The sequence below is a fragment of the Maylandia zebra genome, linkage group LG1 (genome assembly GCF_041146795.1).
Source record: "Maylandia zebra isolate NMK-2024a linkage group LG1, Mzebra_GT3a, whole genome shotgun sequence".
In the NCBI taxonomy this organism is placed as follows: domain Eukaryota; kingdom Metazoa; phylum Chordata; class Actinopteri; order Cichliformes; family Cichlidae; genus Maylandia; species Maylandia zebra.
In genome coordinates, this window is record NC_135167.1 from 42,734,728 (window position 1) to 42,756,558 (window position 21,831).

The 21,831-nt window shown below is 39.8% G+C and overlaps 1 protein-coding gene across 7 annotated transcripts in view; it reads right to left on the reverse strand.

Annotated features, from left to right (window-relative positions):
* ppfia1 (PTPRF interacting protein alpha 1) overlaps positions 1 to 16,540 on the reverse strand; it is a 43,695-nt gene extending 27,155 nt beyond the window's left edge. For 4 of the 7 annotated variants that reach the window (XM_076886892.1, XM_076886884.1, XM_076886890.1 and 1 more), the window contains exons 1-4: positions 15,493 to 16,540; positions 14,016 to 14,285; positions 1,715 to 1,816; positions 1,178 to 1,342 (exon numbers count right to left, since the gene is read on the reverse strand). In XM_076886892.1, coding sequence (XP_076743007.1) covers positions 1,178 to 1,342; positions 1,715 to 1,816; positions 14,016 to 14,285 — 537 coding nt within the window. In that variant the 5' untranslated portion in view covers positions 15,493 to 16,540. The remainder of the gene's footprint in view (positions 1 to 1,177; positions 1,343 to 1,714; positions 1,817 to 14,015; positions 14,286 to 15,492) is intronic. The other 3 variants (XM_076886897.1, XM_076886900.1, XM_014411320.3) reach the window with 1 other exon arrangement.
* Positions 16,541 to 21,831: the final 5,291 nt, after the last annotated feature.

Sequence of the window (21,831 nt, forward strand, 5' to 3'; positions counted from 1 at the left end):
CATACAAGACCACTGATAATCTCCCTCGATCTGGGGCTCCACGCAAGATCTCATCCCGTGGGGTCAAAATGATCATGAGAACGGTGAGCAAAGATCCCAGAACCACACGGGGGGACCTGGTGAATGACCTGCAGAGAGCTGGGACCAAAGTAACAAAGGTCACCATCAGTAACACACTACAACGGCAGGGAATCAAATCCCGCAGTGCCAGACGTGTTCCGCTGCTGAAGCCAGTGCATGTCCAGGCCCGTCTGAAGTTTGCCAGAGAGCACATGGATGATACAGCAGAGGATTGGGAGAATGTCATGTGGTCAGATGAAACCAAAGTAGAACTTTTTGGTATAAACTCAACTCGTCGTGTTTGGAGGAAGAAGAATACTGAGTTGCATCCCAAGAACACCATACCTACTGTGAAGCATGGGGGTGGAAACATCATGCTATGGGGCTGTTTTTCTGCCAAGGGGACAGGACGACTGATCCGTGTTAAGGACAGAATGAATGGGGCCATGTATCGTGAGATTTTGAGCCAAAACCTCCTTCCATCAGTGAGAACTTTGAAGATGAAACGAGGCTGGGTCTTCCAACATGACAATGATCCAAAACACACCGCCCGGGCAACAAAGGAGTGGCTCCGTAAGAAGCATTTGAAAGTCCTGGAGTGGCCTAGCCAGTCTCCAGACCTCAACCCCATAGAAAATCTGTGGCGGGAGTTGAAAGTCCGTGTTGCTCGGCGACAGCCCCAAAACATCACTGCTCTCGAGAAGATCTGCATGGAGGAATGGGCCAAAATACCAGCTACTGTATGTGCAAACCTGGTAAAGACCTATAGTAAACGTTTGACCTCTGTTATTGCCAACAAAGGTTATGTTACAAAGTATTGAGTTGTATTTTTGTTATTGACCAAATACTTATTTTCCACCCTGATTTACCAATACATTCTTTACAAATCCTACCATGTGGATTCATGGATTTTTTTTTCACATTCTGTCTCTCACAGTTGAAGTGTACCTCTGGTGCAAATTACTGACCTCTGTCATCATTTTAGGTGGGGGAACTTGCACAATCGGTGGCTGACTAAATACTTTTTTGCCCCACTGTAACTCCAAAAATGATGAACAATGGTTCACATGTCGACATGCACCAATACTGCAAGAAAAACGGTTTAACAGAATTGTACCTTTTCGTCGAGGGCTTTATGGTGTTCAAAAAGTGACTTCAGGGCTTTGAGGACCTCCACTTCACTTGAGACGCCTGCTGGAGATTGAGCCTGCCGCTTCACCACAGTCATCCTCAGACTGCGCTCATGGCGAGACACCAGGCACTCCAAGTGTTCTAGCAGGAGCTGGATACACAGAGAGTTACAAAAAAAAAAGTCCAAATCATTTCTCATCATCGACTCGCATCTGAAAAACTTTTTAAGTAAACAAATGCAAAACCAGTCAAAATAAGAAAGATAAAAGTCAGCACTAACTGCTGCTGCAAAGTGCTTTATCATTTGTAGCTGAAATATTGTGATGACTAAGCAATTTGCAATGCCCTAAGCTGTGACAACAGACACTGTCTGTTCTGTCGGTGCTATGACAACCATCTTTTCTCATAATAGAAAAAGACGGAAATCTGACAAGTATTTCCAGGTAGTGTGTGCAGGCCCAACTAAATGCTTCTTATTGACAGCTGATCCTCTGTGAATGTGTGTGCAGGACGATCTACTAACCCGTGTGTTGTTTCTCTCGGCCTTTAGTTCTGCAATCTCCTCCTCCTTTTCCAGAAGCTGCTCTCGGCACACGTTCAGCTCCTTTGTTAGTGCAGCAAATTCCTAAAATAGGAATGGATAAATTCAGTAACATGTAACAACTACTTACGAGGCCTTTTTCTTTTTTGGGGGGGGGGGCGCTTGGGAAAAAACATTGGTGGCAGGGAAGGAGGGAAATTGCACATTCAAAGTTAAAACTTTGATCATGGGTAAAATAAAGTGTCGCTGCAGCAATTTCATATCATTTTCTAAAAGTAGGTGGAGGTTTTTAGATCAACTTTTTTATTCATGTTTTTATGCTACACATCATAATCTGATAATACACAGTCTGTCATGACCTGCTCTCTCTCACTCTCCCCATCACTTGGATCAAAGTGTTCACACACAGTAGCATGATTAATAATATTATAATTAAAAATAAACAAACTAAAAACACCTTCATATTCAAAAAGTACAACGCAGTTGATATAGGTAAATTATTACCATGTATGTGTTTGTACTTCACATATACAAACACACGTATAAACACAAACACATTCATATGTTTAGAATAGTCAACATCTTATAATGGCAGCTAGTTTCTAAGAGATGCACGGAACATCTCTTAGCTTTTTTTAGTTTCAACACTGACATCACCTCGGTATTTCAGACACACGTTCATTTGACCCAGTAACAACCTGGACCATACATCACACATATAAGATGAGATAAGACTTTAATGATCCCACGGCAGGGAAATTCTTGCATTACCTCAGCTCAGGTACAGATAGAAGGAAAATACAAAAAATACAAATAAACACATAGAAAATAAGTAAGATAATACACTATATACAACGGTTGCATACACAGTATGTGATTATGGATATGGTTGTGGAAATATGCAAGACATAAATTTAGCTATTCTACCACTACTATTCCTATGTAAGTAATAGATATCTATTTATGCTATATACCTAATCAAATCCTGTCCATTTACAGCAAATTAATATGTCATTGTATATGTTCCACAACAGATTATCAGACTCTAAAACTAATACTGCTCCTCTCTGGTGTATTTGTTCATTGCTAGTGTTAAGATGTCAGTTTAACACACTGTCTTCTGCGATGACGGTTTGTTTTGAAGCCAGCGCCATGACTGCATACCAAGCGCATTCCTTTCTTTCCTTGCCGGTGCCGACAAGCAGACAGCCATGTTTACGGCTTTAAAAAGAGCCACAGTTGGCAACCCCCTAGTTTCCACAAGTTATCTTAACGGCTTCACACTTATTTTTTAAATCTGCGGCAAAGTTTTATTAGAAACCTCTGCCTGCTGACAAGAGTATCTATCCTTTATAGATCTTTCTGGTATGAGAAGAAAATGAATGGACAGTCAAACGCCTCAGTATATGTAATTGCAGAATGCAGAATGGAGCTTTTTTTAATCTTCCATCTTTCTGTGGTTCTCTTCCAACAAATATCCACTCACACAGACACAGCCACATATACACACAAACACACAGAGCTTGTAAGGATTACATGCATGGTTGGACCGCTAAAGAATTTGCCATCCTGATTTTTTGCCCTGTAGCACAAGCACCCTGAGTAGTAAGACCTTCTTGCAATGCTTCTGAGGGTAGGAAGGTGGGGGGTGGGGGGTAGGAGGGCTGCTGGAACTGATGGTTCTTTTCAGTCACTACCACAACTATTCTCCCTTCCCTTCATTCCAGCCTCTGAGCTTTTCCAGCACTTGGCACAGATTTTGCTCAAAGGGTTAGTTTCCTATTGGCTAGAACCAGGGTCTTCACTTTCTGCTGGCCAATAAGAGACTGAAAGGCAGGCTCAGGGGTAATTACAGAGTTGCTTATTTCCTACATTCCACAGCAGAGGCTGAAGTTAGAGAAATATCAAGTTTGCGTATAACCTATGTCTTAATTTATCATGCATTACCCCTTACCCATAACATTCTTTAACTCATTTATACACAACATAAATAAATAAACAACATATTGACTCTGATACATGACAGACTGACAGAGTCACAGTGTAACTCACTAAGGTACAGGGAGCCTGAACCTATCATGCAACAAAACAAAAAAGAAAAACAAAAAATATCCAAACACCCTGAAATCTGACCTAGGCTGGAACCTTTAAAAACACACACAAATAAATAAATAAACAAAACAAATAGTATATGGGTAAGTTTTATGTTGCTTCTCAACAAGCACATCAATCTGAGCATATCAGTTGATTTCAACACCACCCTAGATCAGCTTTGACTCTGATGCTCTTGCTGTGTTAGGCTTTCCATGCATGCGCTTGAAGGGGCAGGGATGTCCCCAAACAGGCTTGACGATAAATATAAATATACTCAGGTTTAAGCATGGTGCATTTTCTTCAATTTAGAAATAGTGTACCTAACAAGCTTTTCAGGGAAAACCATACACTGCACCACTGTTCCCTCTAAGCTGAGCACGTGAGCAATCGCGCACTGCTAACAGTCTCCGCGCACAGAAAATCAGCAAAATAAAATAAATACATGTATTTACTTTAATTCCAATTCAGACTGGATTTTTTTTTTGTGCGCAGCGCAGAATTTCTGTGTGGGGAGACCATGTGAGCAGTGCGCGATTGCTCACGCGCTCAGCTTAGAGGAAACATTGCTCTGCACCACACTCTCCACTTAAACGCCATTGTGAGAAAGAGTCATGTTTGGATTATAATACAATTAAAGATTTGGTTGATTCAGACACAGAGATAGCGCTGCTCAATAAATCGAATTTTAATCACGATTACGATCTGGGCTTTCAACGATCATTAAAAATGACTGAGCCGATTATTAGCCCCTCCCTCGTGCTTTACTCTCGCGCTGCTCCGTGTGGCAAATCGAGCGCACCTCTCTGCATTTCGAACGCGTGTCACAACAATTAAGAGCAGCGGTCTCCAACCTTTTTTGCGCCACGGACCGGTTTATGCCCGACAATATTTTCACGGACCGGCCTTTAAGGTGTCGCAGATAAATACAACAAAATAAAACTAGTACCGGTACCGAAAAAAATAAAATTTATTCATAACACACGTGAACAGACCCAGGAAAACAGAGTAAACGATAAAAACGATAACAAAATAACGCTGAAAACCGATAAAAACCCTGAAAACCAGACATTTCACACCTGAGCCTCAACTCTCGCGGCCCGGTACCAAACGACTCACGGACCGGTACGAGGCCCGGGGGTTGGGGACCGCTGATTAAGAGGACCCGAGGGAAGCTCGGAAAGCTAAGAAGTTATTTGGAGAGGAGAGTGACTGCCGTTGGTTGAAAAGAGAGGTAAAAAAAACTTCAGTGGTGTGGAAACATTATGGGTTCAGTCAGACGTGGATCAAGTAGACACAGTGTGAAAACTTTGCAACAGTGTCGTAGCTGCACCACAGAGCAACACTGCAAAGTTCACTAAACACAGATGTTTACATTTCATTTATTTTTTATATTGCAAACATTTGCACTGTTATCAGTATTTGCACACTATTTTATATTATTTTTTGACAGTCTTTAAAGTCATTATCCAATACATTGTTATTGTTAAATAAATATCGTCAAATAATCGAGATCTCAATTTCAGTGAAAATAATCGTGATTATCATTTTTGCCATAATCGAGCAGCCCTACACAGAGATTTAAAAAATTATTTGAGAAACAAATGTTTTTCTTAAGAAAAACAAAACATAATTTTAACATTAAATCTTTTAATTTCTCAGTGTTCATGCTCTCTAACTGCGAATGTAGGTATGGCATCACTGCACAAAGGAAGAAGATCAGGAAACAGTGAGACACAGTTATGTCAATACCAAAGACAAGAATGCACAGCACACTATGTGACAGAACACATGATAAAGCAAGCAGGAATTTTGTGGGCACTAAGTTTCATGCTATACTATGATACTGCAATAACCTGCCACTGAAAATAGTACCATAACACCTTGGTAGTGTTTCCCCACACACAGACTTCACTTAGGCAGACTGCCTAGCTGTCATAATGGCAGTCCCACCAGTTAGCAAAGGCCCTTCATGTCAAGTCAAGTACAAGTGTCCTAGCTGACCGTCCACAGCTTGTTGACAAAGCAGACACGCGTATAATACATAGCCAAAAGTCAGGGCATTGCAACTGCAAGCCAGCAAGTTTCTACAACGGTGTAGGAAACCATTTTTGTACTACATGTTAACATAAGTAAATAATAAACACACTAAATAGGAAATTTAAATTTTTATTTAAAAAGTCAGTAACTGCAGTATCCCGGACCTGTCAGACTGCCGTTCACCTCAGCTGTTGGCTGCTGCAAAGAATCCTGAAGGAAGCTGTATAACTTTGTGCTCCAACATTGGTTAGTGAAGCATTGCTTCTGTCCAATGACATGAGGATTTTCTGTTTGGTGCCAGATAATTGTTTTTATACACTGACTGTACAGAATCGAGCATTTGGATAGCGCTATTTCCGGTCTTTAATGTTACTTTGTGTAAAATTTCACCACTGAGGTCAATAGATTCACGACTGCAGTCAACTAAATGTTATTGTCTTACATCTCTCAATGCAAGTGTATAACCCTAGCAACTATAGAACCAGCATGTTTTAAAATTTAAAATAAATGTCACTTTTCAATAATTTTTAGCTACAGTCAGTACTACACTAATAAAATTTTTATTAGCATATACATGAGAGGCATTGACAGTGGACAAGTTAAACCTTGCACATAATTTTGACAAACGATAGGAAATGCAGTCATGTTCCAAGAGCAACAGGTTAGCAAATGTGATGATAACGTAATCCATCAAGCCATCCATGCTTCATTTTGTGAAATGAAAACTGGGGGTGAATGAACGAATGGGTCAATAAGACATGCCGTATAAAGCGCTTTGAGCGCTCAAGTAGAACAAAAGGGTACTATATAAGAAATAGTACATCGGGTACCTAAAGTATAATGACAATGCAAGTTGTAAGTAGGGCTGGGCACTGAGGATTGTTTTAAACTGGTACCAGTTGCAAACGGTTCAGCACAAATAGGAACCTAGACAACCAGTGTTGCTACCATTAGGTATCTAAAGATGATCACTCCACCAAACTTAAATCTCAGTATAGGTCCGCTCCTCCGATACATTTAACAGTTCACTCCTAGATATAATTTACCCATTAAATGTTTATGCAGCTAGAATACATCACTCCTTTAAGTCACCAGCAAGATGTAATTATGTTATCTCTCACACTTGTTAACTTTTTGCTCTTGGAAGAGGTCAGTACTTCCATTAGAAACAAATAAAATAGATTTGTGTAAATTGTAGGGGCAAGTGAACTAACAGTCTGTGGTAAGCTGCAGCCAGTGCTCTTTTTAAGGCTAACATATATACACCACACAAGAAATAAGAGACCCCATGTTGGAGATAGTCAATGTAAAGTGAAAAGATAACGTAATAACAATGACTCCTGTTATTTTCAGCACAATCAAAACATTTGCATTAAAGGACAAAAACAGTTTATCAGACCACCTGTTCAACTAGCTTTAACATGTAGAAAATCAACCTTTCACCTACTCCCATCCGCCGATGCCATGTTTCATACAATAACAGTACACTTTTGAGGCTGACATGAATTGTTAAAAACTAGCTTAAACTATTTGATTTGTGTCTTCAAATGTGGTGTATTCTTGTATAGACTATGATAGGAACCGCTATCCTCTGTCTAGTACTTGGAGACAGCCCATGTTTTTTTTATTGCTCTCTTCAACTGGACAAAGCATGGAGACAAGGCCATGTCTAAATTGTGAAGCCTTCTATCATCCCTAGAGGCTGTTTTATACAACAAAAAGACAGTCTAACTGCAGCTATTCTAAGCTACACACGGGTATTCATTTTAAACTTTCATAACAACCTTACACTTTTTAAGAGCCCACAGTGCATGACAATAATTGCTACATTTTTTTTCTGTACAGTCAGCAGACTGATGCTCTTGAGACTGATCAGAACAAGCCTGCCTTCTACATAATGACTTTAGCTGCTCTTAAAAGCTTATAGGTGCTGAAATGTGACACTGTGCACCGGGCATCTGTTCTCCTAAACGGGGACCCACCATCAAACCTAATTAGACACCACAATAGCTCTGTACAGAGTTGCTAAGCCTGCTACCAAAAAACAAAACAAACAGACAAAAAAACCCCACATCAATAGAGAAGAACTCAATTGATTAAAAGGAGGAGAAATTTTTCATTTTTACTCTTCTTTTATGTTACATTTGTGATACAAGTGCATGCAAAGATTCTTGAACAATTATAGATTTATTTAATAAGGGTATATTAATAAAATTGTGAATGCATTATTTAAATGTGCTATATTTTTCCTGCTTCCTTCTAATGCATTTTAAGTGAAAACATTTTTTTTGTTTGTCTGTTTTTTTAAATGCTTCCACTGCCCACCCAACTGCCAAAATTACATGTACTGGTGCTGCACTGCACCATTTTATGGCTTTTTCCTAAAAATTGCTATGGCACCTATTATTGATGTCAGCCATTGCTCAGTTGTTGCTTCAACAGGTCTATAGGAAAAGACTCAGCTATACATTCTTCACAGGAGAACTACAAAATGAACTAGATCTATAGAATAGAAGTGCTAGCAGCAGTTTGGAAAAGCACTTAAACAATACTTGTGTGCAATAGGTGTAGATACTGCAGTTGTTCTGGCTTTTTGAAATACAGGGGCTGGAATGATTAATAACAAAATAAAGTGCTGTCTGCTCAGTTATAAAGGTACCATCCATTTCTTTCTTTTTTGTGTGATTTATTAATAAACCGTAATAAAATATTCAAAAGAAGGGAAAAACACCCAGGTTTTTCTAAATGAACTGCTCATTGGTTTCCTTTTTCAAAACTGCAATGCTTTAAAGTTTAACTGCAGACAACGTCTGTTTTTTCTCATCGTTTTAACAAAAAAACAAAACAGAAAAAAAACCCCAAACCATTTGAATGTATTTATGTGCCATATTAAATGCAAATATATACAAACACTCAATACTCAGTATTTTATCTCCTGGATGATGAAGGTTTGGTGTGTTTTCGTTTGTATGTGTTTTCGTTTGTATGTGTTTTCGTTTGTATGTGTTTAAGTGTACCATGATTGCTTGTATTTTACTTTCAATCTGAAAAATGTTAGGTAAGCCTTGAAATAAAAAGCAACAACAAGCCTTGGTAGCAACAACAGCAATCAAGCATTTGCGATAACTGGCAATGGGTCTTTTATAGTGCTGTGGAGGAATTTTGGCCCACTCATCTTTGCAGAACTGTTGTAATTCAGCCACATTGGAGGGTTTCCAAGCCAGCGTTTATCTTCACTGATGCTGATGTATTATCAATCTTTTTGTTGAAAAACTGGGGCTGCGTCAGTTAATGCTCCCAAAATTTTTTATTCACACACCGCACCAAAGTACCTTTCTATTACAGTTCTGTGTCGTAAACGAGGGTGAAACTCTTGAGTGTCCATGGTAACAGTGGCGCATTGCAGAGACTTGTTTAAAACGAAGCAAAAAAATTTGTGTCAACAATTTTCTACAATTGAATTCCTCAAGGAATCAGTTCAGCCCTAGTGAACACCATGGGTGAAAAGTCATTTTATTAAATTTACACATTCCATGTGTTTGCAAATAGATTTAAACAAAAAGATGAGCTAAAGAACAGGTTTACTCACATGACGCTGTAGAGAAGTGCATCTCATTTAAAATCTTCTTAACACATTTAAAAAAAAAACAAACACTAAAAATGGAGCATAAACCAAATGTTTATAATAAATTCCTTTAGGGTTGTCCAATATCACAAAACATAAGGAATGACAATATTAAAATGTCTATCAAATTATATTGTAGTCTATTGCTTATTTCGTGGTGCGCAAAATACACTTCTTATTGAAATACTCTTTCATTGCTATTTGCAGTAGTCACCATGGCAACCCAGAAGGACCAGCTAAAACAACTTGAGGCATTTGCTCCAAAGTCTGATATGGACCAGAAAACTACTGTCCAAATGATCCTGCAAACTGGGCACCACCACAACAAACCACCTCTGCAACCTACAGAAGAATCGCATGAAAGAGTTTCAAGAGAGTTTAAGAATGTGAAGCAAAAAAGAAGCCATCTATTCAACAGTTGAATATTAACCAGAGTTGGACCTTTCAACAGGAAAATGATCTTAAGCACACTGAGAAATGGCTGAAAAAGAAAAAATGGAATGAAATATTTGAATCCATTTAAATGTAGAGGAATTTGAAACCAGTATTGCCTACAAAAACCTACAAAACATACCAAATGTATGCATGTATGTAAAGCAATATCCATTTAAAACAACAACAACAAAAAACCATTCTAGATAATTAATATAAATAGGCTGGTAAAGCTTTAAGAATAAAGCAACTGGCCTTTAAAACTAAACTACATAAAAAAAAAAAAAAGCACTCTTCTCCATTTGTGTCCGTTTCCTTTTAATCTATTAATTCAGCTCACATTTGGCCAAAAGCAACACTTGCACTCTGTCACTTTCTTGTCACTATGTGTAACAAGCCAGCCTTTGTCTCTGTGTCTTACTACTGAGCACTCTCAATTCATGCCTTTGTAGCACTGACCAGAACAGAAAATTTGGTCACTGGTCTTTTAAAAACAGGAAGCACAATATCACCATGGGTGTTATGATTTCAAAGAGATGGATGAAGCCTAACAATAAGGACAAAATTTGACATGTGCTAAGTGAAAATATTATTTATTTTTTTAACCATCCATCCATTTTCTCCCGCTTATCCTTATCAGAGTAGCCTGGGGCTGGAGCTTATTCCAGCTACCATAGGGCGAGAGTTGGGCTACACCCTGGGCAGGTTCATCAGTTTGTTACTAACAGTAGCTTGTAGTCTGGGTGTAATCAGGCCCGAGTGTGGTTAGGGAAATTAAGGTCATCTTTTTGGAAACGTTTGGCTAGGTTTCTTCCCCCTTAATAGACAAAATCATCATTTCAAAATACTGGTGGATGCCAGTGCTACCCCTCAGCCTCCTAGCAAACACACCTATGGTATACATTTGAAATTGTGTTCACAAGATTTTCAGAAAACTTTACCTCTGACCTTGAGGTCAAGGTCACTGAGATTCAAACTTGTTTGAGACTTTTAGTAGATGCACCTGTGGTATCACAATCCTACGTCGCCTCGTTCTCATGTTCACAAATTTGGACGTCCACACTGCCCGACATTCGACCGACATTCGTCAGTCCAACAAACGACGATAGGCGATATATTTGCGCAGGTGACTTTTTGAAGGGTGGAGCAATGTAATCATGCAAGGACTGATTTGCACATTTTGATTTTATAAGTTTTGTTTGGAGGGAATATTTTACCTTCTCTTTCTTGTTTGTTTCAGTATTAATATAGCTACTTTTTGAATTACTCATTCATTTATTTGAGATGCGCCAAATCACACAAAAGACTTAACATTACGTCTGAGATTTTTTTTAATGTTCAGTGGAAGAAACATTTTGATGTTTAACTTACTTCTTGTTTAATTTTGCATTTGTTGTTTGGAACAGCCTATAAACACGGTTATAGTGGAAAAAAGAAGCCAGTTTCTCTTTGTTTCCCTCCCTACCATTGCGGGTTTTTTAATTAAAATAAAATGTTTTTGTTTTTTTCTGAACATAGGCAATAAAACAGCGCTATTATGTTTTTTCCCGCCGACTGCTTTTTTTTAAGCTTTAACCAACATTATTACAAAACTTACTGATGGGCAAATAAACAGATAAATCGCTCAGTAAAAACAATCGGTGAGAGGCTCAGCCTATCGTCGATAGTCAATATATTCGTCCAGTCGCCCAACCTTAATTTCCGCCCCGCGGATTGACGACACTACCACATCAACCTTTTCTGCCTGAGGGGCAAAGACTCAATTTTTTATATAAAAGGATCATCGTTGACTGATATTAAAATTTGTTTGATGACCTGAATAAGAATGGGTATCGTTTAGGTTTTATCCGATACCGGTGCCAAACCGGTACTTTTGAAACGGTGCCAGTGCTTAAACGGTGCTCGAACCAGTGCTTAAAGAATGGAGAACACAAACTTTGTCCAAAAAACCTCTTATGTTTTTATTTTTAGCACTCTTTTTTTCTGCAAAATAATAACCAAGTTAGCCTTTTCTGTTAATACAACATACCTCCTTTGGTTGGAACCGGTGCTTAAACAATGGAAAACACAAACTTTGTCCAAAAACCAAAACGATTTTTTGCTAGCTGGGATGCTAACGGAGAGGGATACAAGTTAGTTGGTTTGCTAGTCTCGGCCGAAGGAGAGTGGTGTTAGCTGGTGTGCTAAATCGTGCAGACAAGACCGCCTTACCGGAGGTAAGTGGTATGACGTCCAATCTACGGTGAAGATCTGGGTTCAGGAGAGACGAGCGAAGGTAGCTAGCGCCCGTTGGGGGGAAAAAAGCTAACACTCCTGTCTGTGGACAGTTAAGCTAGCCAGCCTACGAAGGTTTAGATATGCAGAGATATCGCTGCGAGAAGAGGTTTTTGAATAACGACTATGTAAAAGTGCAAGGGTGGGCGGCTCTACACGACATGGTTGTCATGATCATCATTCAATCAGGATTGACGGAATGAGATAAATGCTTCTGAGGAACATGCAAGGAGGGGTATCCCATAGTGACATCGAAACGAATGTTAGGAATGAGAACTGCATGCACCACAGAGCCACGGCTCAGTGTCTGAGTCTCACAGGCCTAAATGTGCACTTGAGCCCATTTATAATTCTTAACATTTGTTTATCTTGCTTACCTTGTTTATCTTGGACTTTTTACTGTATTTTCATAAGTTTTATAGTTTTTTCCTACTGCTTAAAATACTCCCTTATGACCATTTATACTACAAAGTAATTAAGCAATAAACAATTAAATGATAGAAATGTTTCCATTTTTCACTTTCTACTATAACAATGGGTTGTTTGTTTTTTACAACTACAGTAACAAAACAAAACAAAAAACACAACTGGACAGTGGAAAATAAGCTTCCAGAACCTTTCTATAATTTTACACATTTCAGTCCAAAGAGTCATACTAACAGATTTCTTTCTTTGTCAAAGCAGCTTTTACTTTATCATGTAGTGAACAGTTAAACATGTCACTTCTTTACACTGACAGAAAGGGCGTTTCACTGGTCTGGCCCCCTTAACATCAAAGTGGGCTGTATGTGTCCCAAATTGTAAAATGAGTTTGAGACCTCTGTTCTCTACTGTCCGTGTGTGGAAAAAAAATACACCTGGCATCAGGAAAGAAGGCAAGCTGTTGGAGGCAGTGTGACGCTTTAAGGAAGAGAAAAAAAAAGCTGTATAGGTCAACAGGACAATAATAACTACAATCAAATAAATATATTCTTGCTGTCCGCCCAATTTGTTTGCACTCAGTTTGAGTTATTAGGACGCTGTGCAGTAAGACCACTAGTTTGTCCTTTTTACCCTCTCAATCCTAGGCGTCACAAACAGACAGCTGAAAACCACACAGCCAAACGATCATTCCTGTTATACTTCTTTGAAGTCCAATTGACACCTATTGTCTGGAGCGCATGTGTAGTTGGTGCATTATAATGTAAATTCACTGTGAACAAGACTACCTGGTCTCAAAATACAGGTAGGCACATGGACATCCACACGGACCCTATTAGACTTGTGGATGCTGAAACATGTTAGGCTGTAGTAAAATCTTCCAAAGTAGTAATACACCGAACATAACAGTGAGAGCAAGAGAGAAAGAGAGCAACTTTGTCAGCTTTTCAGTTGTGTCTTCTTACTTGACTATTTGTGGTTACATTATGAACTACTGAAAAAAAAAAAAAAAAAACTATTCGATTCCTCTACACAATGTAAGTTCCTCCTCTAGCAACCTGCCTTCTGCTGCCAAAGTGGTTTAGTAAGCGGCATACACCTGAGCTGAATTAACTGGCCATAGGCTCATTGTTATTGATATCCAATCCAGCTTTTCGAGTTACCATCTGGCAGAAAGCCAATCCAAATATTGGTGCATTGCTAGTTCAAATCTCATTGTAACATACAATCCAGAAGCCATACAATTCCCCAAACCAAACCACTCTCTGTACTATTTCTTCCAGTAAAGGCTTAGTCTCAGGAAAAAACTGTAGAATGGCAAACACTGAATTTCTTTAAGAATTAATCTACCTGGACTAAGAATAGGATTTTCCTTTAAGAAAAAAGGTGTCTCTCACTTACCTGTGGCAAAGCAGTGTTCAGCTGTCTCTGTAGTGAGTCCCTTTCATGGCTAACTTCATGCAGTTTGCTCTGGGTCAGGCCCAGATTCTCTTGAGTCTCTCTCAGGGTCTCAAGAAGACGATCTCGCTCTTCCAGCATAGACACCATCAACGACTCAAAGTGACCCTCTGAGTCAGATTGAAGTGGTGAACCGGAACCTCGACGGCCTCCGCCATTTCCACCACCAGGGCCTTCGGCCTCACTGATGGTGGGCATCACCTCGCACATCATCTGCAACAATAAAGAACAGGAGAAAACAAGAGAAACAAGGACCTCCGTCACTGTCACGTCAATAAAGCAAAAAAGTCAAAAAGCATTTTATTGTGTTAAAACAGAATACCAAAACCACTTTGAAGAACACCAAAGAAAAAAACAAACAAAACACACACACACACACAGATCCTATATTAACAAAATTATTAACAAACTGAGATATAAGATTAGACAGTGGGCAAGTCTGAAAGTCCTCATGAGGGGTAATTTAATCTCCATAGTTTAAATTAACCCTCACAGTAGCTTTTTGACTAACAAAAGGGACAACAAAGACCAAAATCAGTTGAATCTAGTTGACTTACTGTAATGGTTAACTAGTTTGTGCTGATAGTAGTCTATAGAAAAACAATTACGTTAACCCATTCTAGTTAAATTTACTAAAAAGCTGAGAAGGTCTGGGTAATAAGGCCGCTCTCCATATCAAGCGGCTCAAGTCCTGTAGACAGGCTCCTGGAAACCAGGAGTCATGTGAGTTGGATTTAACCAACCTAAAAGGAACAACAACAACTTCCAATAGGGAACAAGTAGCAGCTAGGTACACCAAAATCTCAAAAACAGTCAACTGCACTTTCCTATAACTGAGGGAAACCATTCTTGATACGTGCCAATTATTTAGAACAAATCTACCTACTAGACCCTTGCAAAGCGAAACGCAAAATCCAAACTAAGGCTTTTTATTGAGGTCAAGCCCCTCTGGATAAACCATGTTTAAGAGGGGGATGGTCACATTGAGGATCTTTGTAAAGGTAGTGACAGATGGCGGGGAGAACCACCGATACCTACTGCACCATGCATCAAAAACTACAGGATGACAAGTGGAAGTAGAGGACTTTGGCTGACTTACAGAGGAGCGATTCTCGATGCTTTTTCTTTTTTGCAGAGGTGAAGATAAGGGCTAGCTGGGTAGTAAATGAGGTATAGCAAACGATTAAGGGGGCCACCAATTGTCAAAGTAATTACAAATCTATTCAAAGTATTTTTGTATTTTGCATTTTGTAAATTATTTTTAATGAAGAACTAGGTCCCCATCAAGAGGATGGCTGGAAGCCGAAATGCATCGACAGTATAGTGCTTGCCCATTGTAATGCTATCAGATACGTCTGGGAGTTAGGTTAAACCCTACAATTGTTTTCTCAAGTATTTTCGTGTTAAAGTTCTTTCTCACCTTCAAAGAATATTATTACTCCAAGTTCCTTCGTAAATCCAGGTTATGTTATGACGAAGTAAACGTCAACAAGTCCAGCTAACTCCAACTGTGGATTAGAGCCTTGTCAAGCTTTACAAGTATCCAGAGTCATTCAAAACAGAAATTCCATTCAGAGGCAGGGATGCATTAAGGCAGTGAAAGGGTCCTCTTGGTGGAAAAAAAAGAGATCATTTCAGAAAAGGCCTCAAAGCGACACTCGCATAAAGTGAGCAGGGGGCAGTATTCCAAGTTTGACTGGCTAACTCTGCGCTAGCCACCAAGCACTAAGTAAGCTGGTGATTCGGTGATTGCATATCTGGATTCTGGAACGAAGCGTTCATTTTTGCATCTCAAAACGAACGACCATCCTCAGATATAAAGTTTGACTCATATATAACTAGTGAACATTAACTGATACAGTTAAGTGGCGTGAAAATAATAAGCAGCCGTAGTCGGTTTAGCTCATTTGAAACAGGATTCTTTGGCTTAAAGACAGTTTAAAGTCGACAACTAGCTAATGTTAGCTACTAGCCAGCTAGGAAGCTAATGTTTGCTGCTCTATTTTAGCTTAAATACGTCAGGCAGTCATTGAAGCATTAACATAAAAGTACACAACATGATAAAATCTATCATAAAAGTTTCTTACACTATCTAAAATGCTAAAATCCTGAAATGAGTCGTAAAAGCTCTGTTAAAAATTATTCATTTATCAAGTAGCGTTAGCCTCCCGTCGATTCCGTGGAGTCGCGTCACCACATCACGGCACCAGCTAGGAAACTTCCAGCTAACATTCAACGTTAGCAGCGTTTCAGTCTGTTTAGGAAATCCAGACCATTTATAAAAACATATATTCCCTTTGTTTCCGCCCGATTTCCCGGCGTTATGTCAGTATTTCCACCAAAAAGGTCCGTTGGTCCGGTCCTTCCCTGTCGCCACTGCCTGCCAGCTTCGGCAGTCGGGACAGCCAATGGTGGGCTAAGTGTCGCTTGCACTGCCAGTCTACGGGAAGAGAGCGCTTCCCAGGTTGGCAACAGGAGGAAGTGGAGAAGTAGCAGTACGTTCAGTTCCTGTAGGGATATAAGCTTACACTTGTGTATTGAAAAGACAGAGAGAAAGCACGACTTTTCCATCAACAATACCCGTTATTTCTTTAAATTTACAGGTTACAATATCTCGGATGTATGTTTGTGAAGGTTCTCGGATGTCTCACCGTTCGGCTAATATCAAACAGGCTATTTTACCATAGTTTGTATTCTGATATGTTTTAAATACACATGTAACTTACATTTAACATTTTATATTGTATTTTGTCTATGTTTTGCTTGTAGAACCAATAATAATAACAATAATAACAATAATAAAACTTAACTATGATTAAGAGGAACATTTAACAGTTTGATTTAAAAGGCCCGAGGTCATCTTAACCGAATTCAGCCATTATAATTTATAATGTAACTTGTGGAAGAAGGTATCGAAGAGCCAAACGTTTTTGTTTTTTTTCCAAATAATTTCTTTAGTTCACTCTTTGGCCCACATTCAGTTGTCACTGGTAAACCAAGCTCTCGCAATAAAGAGAACATTTACGCCCTCTTGTGACGGATCAACACAAGTTTTGTATTCATTTATTTTGTAAATTTTGATGTGATATTTTGAGAATTTATTTTTTTACAGAAGTTCACTAGAAAATGTTTGAGGTATAACTTTAATGCATTTTAATAAATAATAGACAATTTGACAGGTCTGAGGTTTAAAACATGGCAGTGAGTCCTTTTGTGATGTATAGTTTGGCAGGTAAATGCAAGACAGAATATGTGTGTGAATAAGAGGGAGACAGGTGCAACTGACAAAAAGACATGAGGCTTAATTGGAGTTGGCAGAGCTGGAGATGTAGAGATTTTCATTGCACACCACAGAATCAATCTGTTCCATTCCAGGCCTGTACAAGGTTGGAATGGGGTACAAGAACATCAGTAAGGTGTTCTTGGTGAGGTGACAATTCAAGACCCTCGGTTTCCCGGTTGTAATTGCTTCATTATCAGTATCTCTTCTTCAAGATGTATTAGCTCCAGTTGGCGTAGTATGACATGCCTTGTCGTCACTATTATTTAAAATAAACACAGGAAGTACAAATAAGAAGTAAAGATTGGCCAACAATGCTATATACTCCCTACCTCCACCTAGTGTTTTGGTGGCAGTATTGCAGAGCCTCTTGGGCATTAGAGTCAGAAACATGTTATAGGCTGAGAACAAAGATGGTTCAGAGACCCCACCAGTCTCTGCTGACACTGTATAAGTAAAGCTGGTTCCCAAATCTTCCTTCTGTCGGTGTTGTAGATGTTTTCAAAGTGTGGGTGACTGCTGGTTCCTTGTGTACTAAAAGTATATATGGGAAAAAGTATACCAGGGACACCAAAAACCATAGCATACTATTCCCAAACAAAGAAAATGGATGGATGGATGGACATTTAAATTCAAATAGTTGAACTGATCATCTGCAGAGGCTTATTTGAAGAGTTTCAGTCAGGTTTCAGAGCTCATCACAGCACAGAAACAGCTTTAGTGAAGGTTACAAATGATCTTCTTATGGCCTCTGACAGTGGACTCATCTCTGTGCTTGTCCTGCTAGACCTCAGTGCAGCGTTCGATACTGTCGACCATAATATCCTATTAGAGCGATTAGAACATGCTGTAGGTATTACAGGTACTGCACTGCAGTGGTTTGTATCATATCTATCTAATAGACTCCAGTTTGTGCATGTAAATGGAGAGTCCTCTTCACACACTGAGGTTAATTATGGAGTTCCACAGGGTTCAGTGCTAGGACCAATTCTGTTTACATTATACATGCTTCCCTTAGGCAGTATCATTAGAAGACATAGCATACATTTTCACTGCTATGCAGATGACACCCAGCTCTATCTATCTATGAAGCCAGATAACACACACCAATTAGTTAAACTGCAGGAATGTCTTAAAGACATAAAGACCTGGATGGCCGCTAACTTTCTGCTTCTTAATTCAGATAAAACTGAGGTTATTGTAATCGGCCCTGAAAAGCTTAGAAATATGGTATCTAACCAGATTCTTACTCTGGATGGCATTACCTTGGCCTCCAGTAACACTGTGAGGAACCTTGGAGTCATTTTTGACCAGGACATGTCCTTCAATGCACATATTAAACAAATATGTAAGACTGCTTTCTTCCATTTGTGCAACATCTCTAAAATTAGAAACATCCTGTCTCAGAGTGACGCTGAAAAACTAGTTCATGCATTTATTACTTCCAGGCTGGACGACTGTAATTCATTATTATCAGAATGTCCTAAAAACTCACTGAAAAGCCTTCAGCTAATCCAAAATGCTGCAGCAAGAGTCCTGACAGGGACTAGAAAGAGAGAGCATATTTCTCCTGTTTTGGCTTCCTGTTAAATCCAGAATTGAATTCAAAATCCTGCTCCTCACATACAAGGTCTTAAATAATCAGGCCCCATCTTATCTTAATGACCTTGTAGTACCATATCACCCTATTAGAGCACTTGGCTCTCGCTCTGCAGGCCTACTTGTTGTTCCTAGAGTATTTAAAAGTAGAATGGGAGGCAGAGCCTTCAGTTTTCAGGCCCCTCTTCTGTGGAACCAGCTTCCAGTTTGGATTCAGGAGACAGACACTATCTCTACTTTCAAGATTAGGCTTCAAACTTTCCTTTTTGCTAAAGCATATAGTTAGGGCTGGACCAGGTGACCCTGAATCCTCCCTTAGTTATGCTGCAATGGACGTAGGCTGCCGGGGGATTCCCATGATGCATTGGGTTTTTCCTTTCCAGTCACCTTTCTCACTCACTATGTATTAACAGACCTCTCTGCATTGAATCATATCTGTTATTAACCTCTGTCTCTCTTCCACAGCATGTCTTTTATCCTGTCTTCCTTCTCTCACCCCAACCGGTCGCAGCAGATGGCCCCGCCCCTCCCTGAGCCTGGTTCTGCCGGAGGTTTCTTCCTGTTAAAAGGGAGTTTTTCCTTCCCACTGTCGCCAAAGTGCTTGCTCATAAGGGGTCATATGATTGTTGGGTTTTTCTCTGTATCTATGAATCGCCTTGAGGCGACTTTTGTTGTGATTTGGCGCTATATAAATAAAATTGAATTGAATTGAACCAGCAGGAGCAACTTAATCAGCTCACTCAGAGCATTGCTCGATTGCAGGGCCCCCATCAAATGTCTCACTCAGGACAGAGCGATTCCATTATATGCAAACGTTGTCAGCAACCTGGACATTTTGCTCGGGAGTGTGATGGGGAATGTGTTCCTCGTTCCCGGCCTCCTTTGCAGGCCCCTCTGCATAATCGCAGGCACTCTCCTTTAAATACGGCTTCGGAAAACTAGCACCCTCCGTACTGCCGAGCCACAGTTCAGGTGGGGTGTCTAATGGCTCAAGGGTTGTTTCTAATGGTCCAGAGACAGTCTCAAATTAATTTCATCCTGTCCGCATATAGATGTGGACATGGGCGGCATAAAAGTACCTTGTTTGGTTGATACGGGGTCCATGGTGTCCACCATAACTGAAAGCTTTTTCCGCCAGCATTTGGAGTCCTGGGGTCAAGAGCGTCTCCAAGCTTGTCATTGGTTGCAGCTTAAAGCGGCTAATGGTTTGTCTATTCCCTACCTTGGCTATATAGAGCTAGGTGTAGAGCTCTGTGGTAAGTTTATTTCACAGAGTGAAAACAGGATAATGGTCACTGCCTATGGTAGTGTCTGTTCTGATGGTCCACTGACTTATTCCTGCAAGGACATTTGAGACCAGAGTTAAATCCAATACCGACTCCGTTCCATTAACAACATTACATCTGGTTCCCTTACCATCATTCAGACACACCAATTTGTATGTTTCCATCAATTCCTCAATTACATTACCATTAGGATCTGTGTGTCCACCTCCCCACATTCTGCTATGGGCATTAAAATCCCTGCACCAAATAACTCTACGACAATCACTGCCTTCAATTGAACGAAGACGCGGCTCCAATCTGGTGCAAGGATTGTAGAAATTCACAATAACATTTGGTTCATTCCTGTCCCAAACCTCAATAGCAACATACTCCAATTCATTGCCTTTACCCAGGAGTCTGTATGGGATGTCGTGTGTGACAAATGTTGCACATCCTCCCCCTCCACCACGGTCCCTGTGATTTCTTATTACATTATACCCATACAACACAAAATCCAAAGATGATTTAAGCAAAGATTCCTGTATACAAATGACATCTGGTTTAACATTATGTCGTGTGATGAAATGCTTAAACTCCTGGCCATTGGCCAACAGACTCCTTGCATTCCATTGAAGGATAAGTACCATGAGTACATAAAATAATATCATGTTTCCTGACTCGACTGAAGTGGTTAATTGCCGCTTTAACAATAAGCTCCTGCTTAGGTTTCACATCAGCTGTGTTGTTTATCACTCCTGCAATGAACGTAACTAAAGCCATCTTATCACTAACCGTACCATTTGTGTTGATCTGGGGAACTCCTTGACCCCGAGATGTACCCTGAGTAGTGTTATTGTCATGGATTCACAGCAGCCATTAACTGGTCGTGACAGTCAACCCCCTGCCCTACCTACAACAGTATGAGGTTTAGTATCCTGGAGCTAGAAGTGCTAGATATGAGACAGGGTGTCAAACTGAATGCCAGCATATTGACACAGACACACATGGGCTGCAGGATCCTGGCGGACAGGCAGAAATCCAGGCAGAGACACGCCCTGCTCCTTTACCCACCAATCAAGATGAGGGAACTCCTGACGACAATGAGGGAGATTAGGCGATTCATTTACAATCTCCAACCTCCACTGAGCCTTCCTTCAAAACAGAGGATTTAAATACACAGAAGGGTAATGAGGGAAGTGGAAACACCTGGGGGAAAACAGCTGACACAAATTAACACAACGCCACAGTGGAGGCAAAACTAAACACACTAAACATGGAAACATGAGACTCTCCAAAATAAAACTACCAATCCAGGATGACGGCAGTGCACGTACAAAGCCGTAAAAGAAAAAATAACCCATTAAAAAACATTAGTGATGTACGAATGGCCTTTCTAAGTACAAAAAGGAAAAGAAAAAGACAAAGTCTGGGATGGCGCGTGATCTGCCCTCCTCAGATTAAACTCAGTGCAAAAAAACAAAAACAAAAAATCCAGATTCCCAGCATCCATCAGATAATACCAAGAAATTAGACTGTAATTGATGATATTTATGAGTGACACACATCACTAAAAGATAACTTCAACACAAGATAATATAAGATGAGAGAAGGAGTA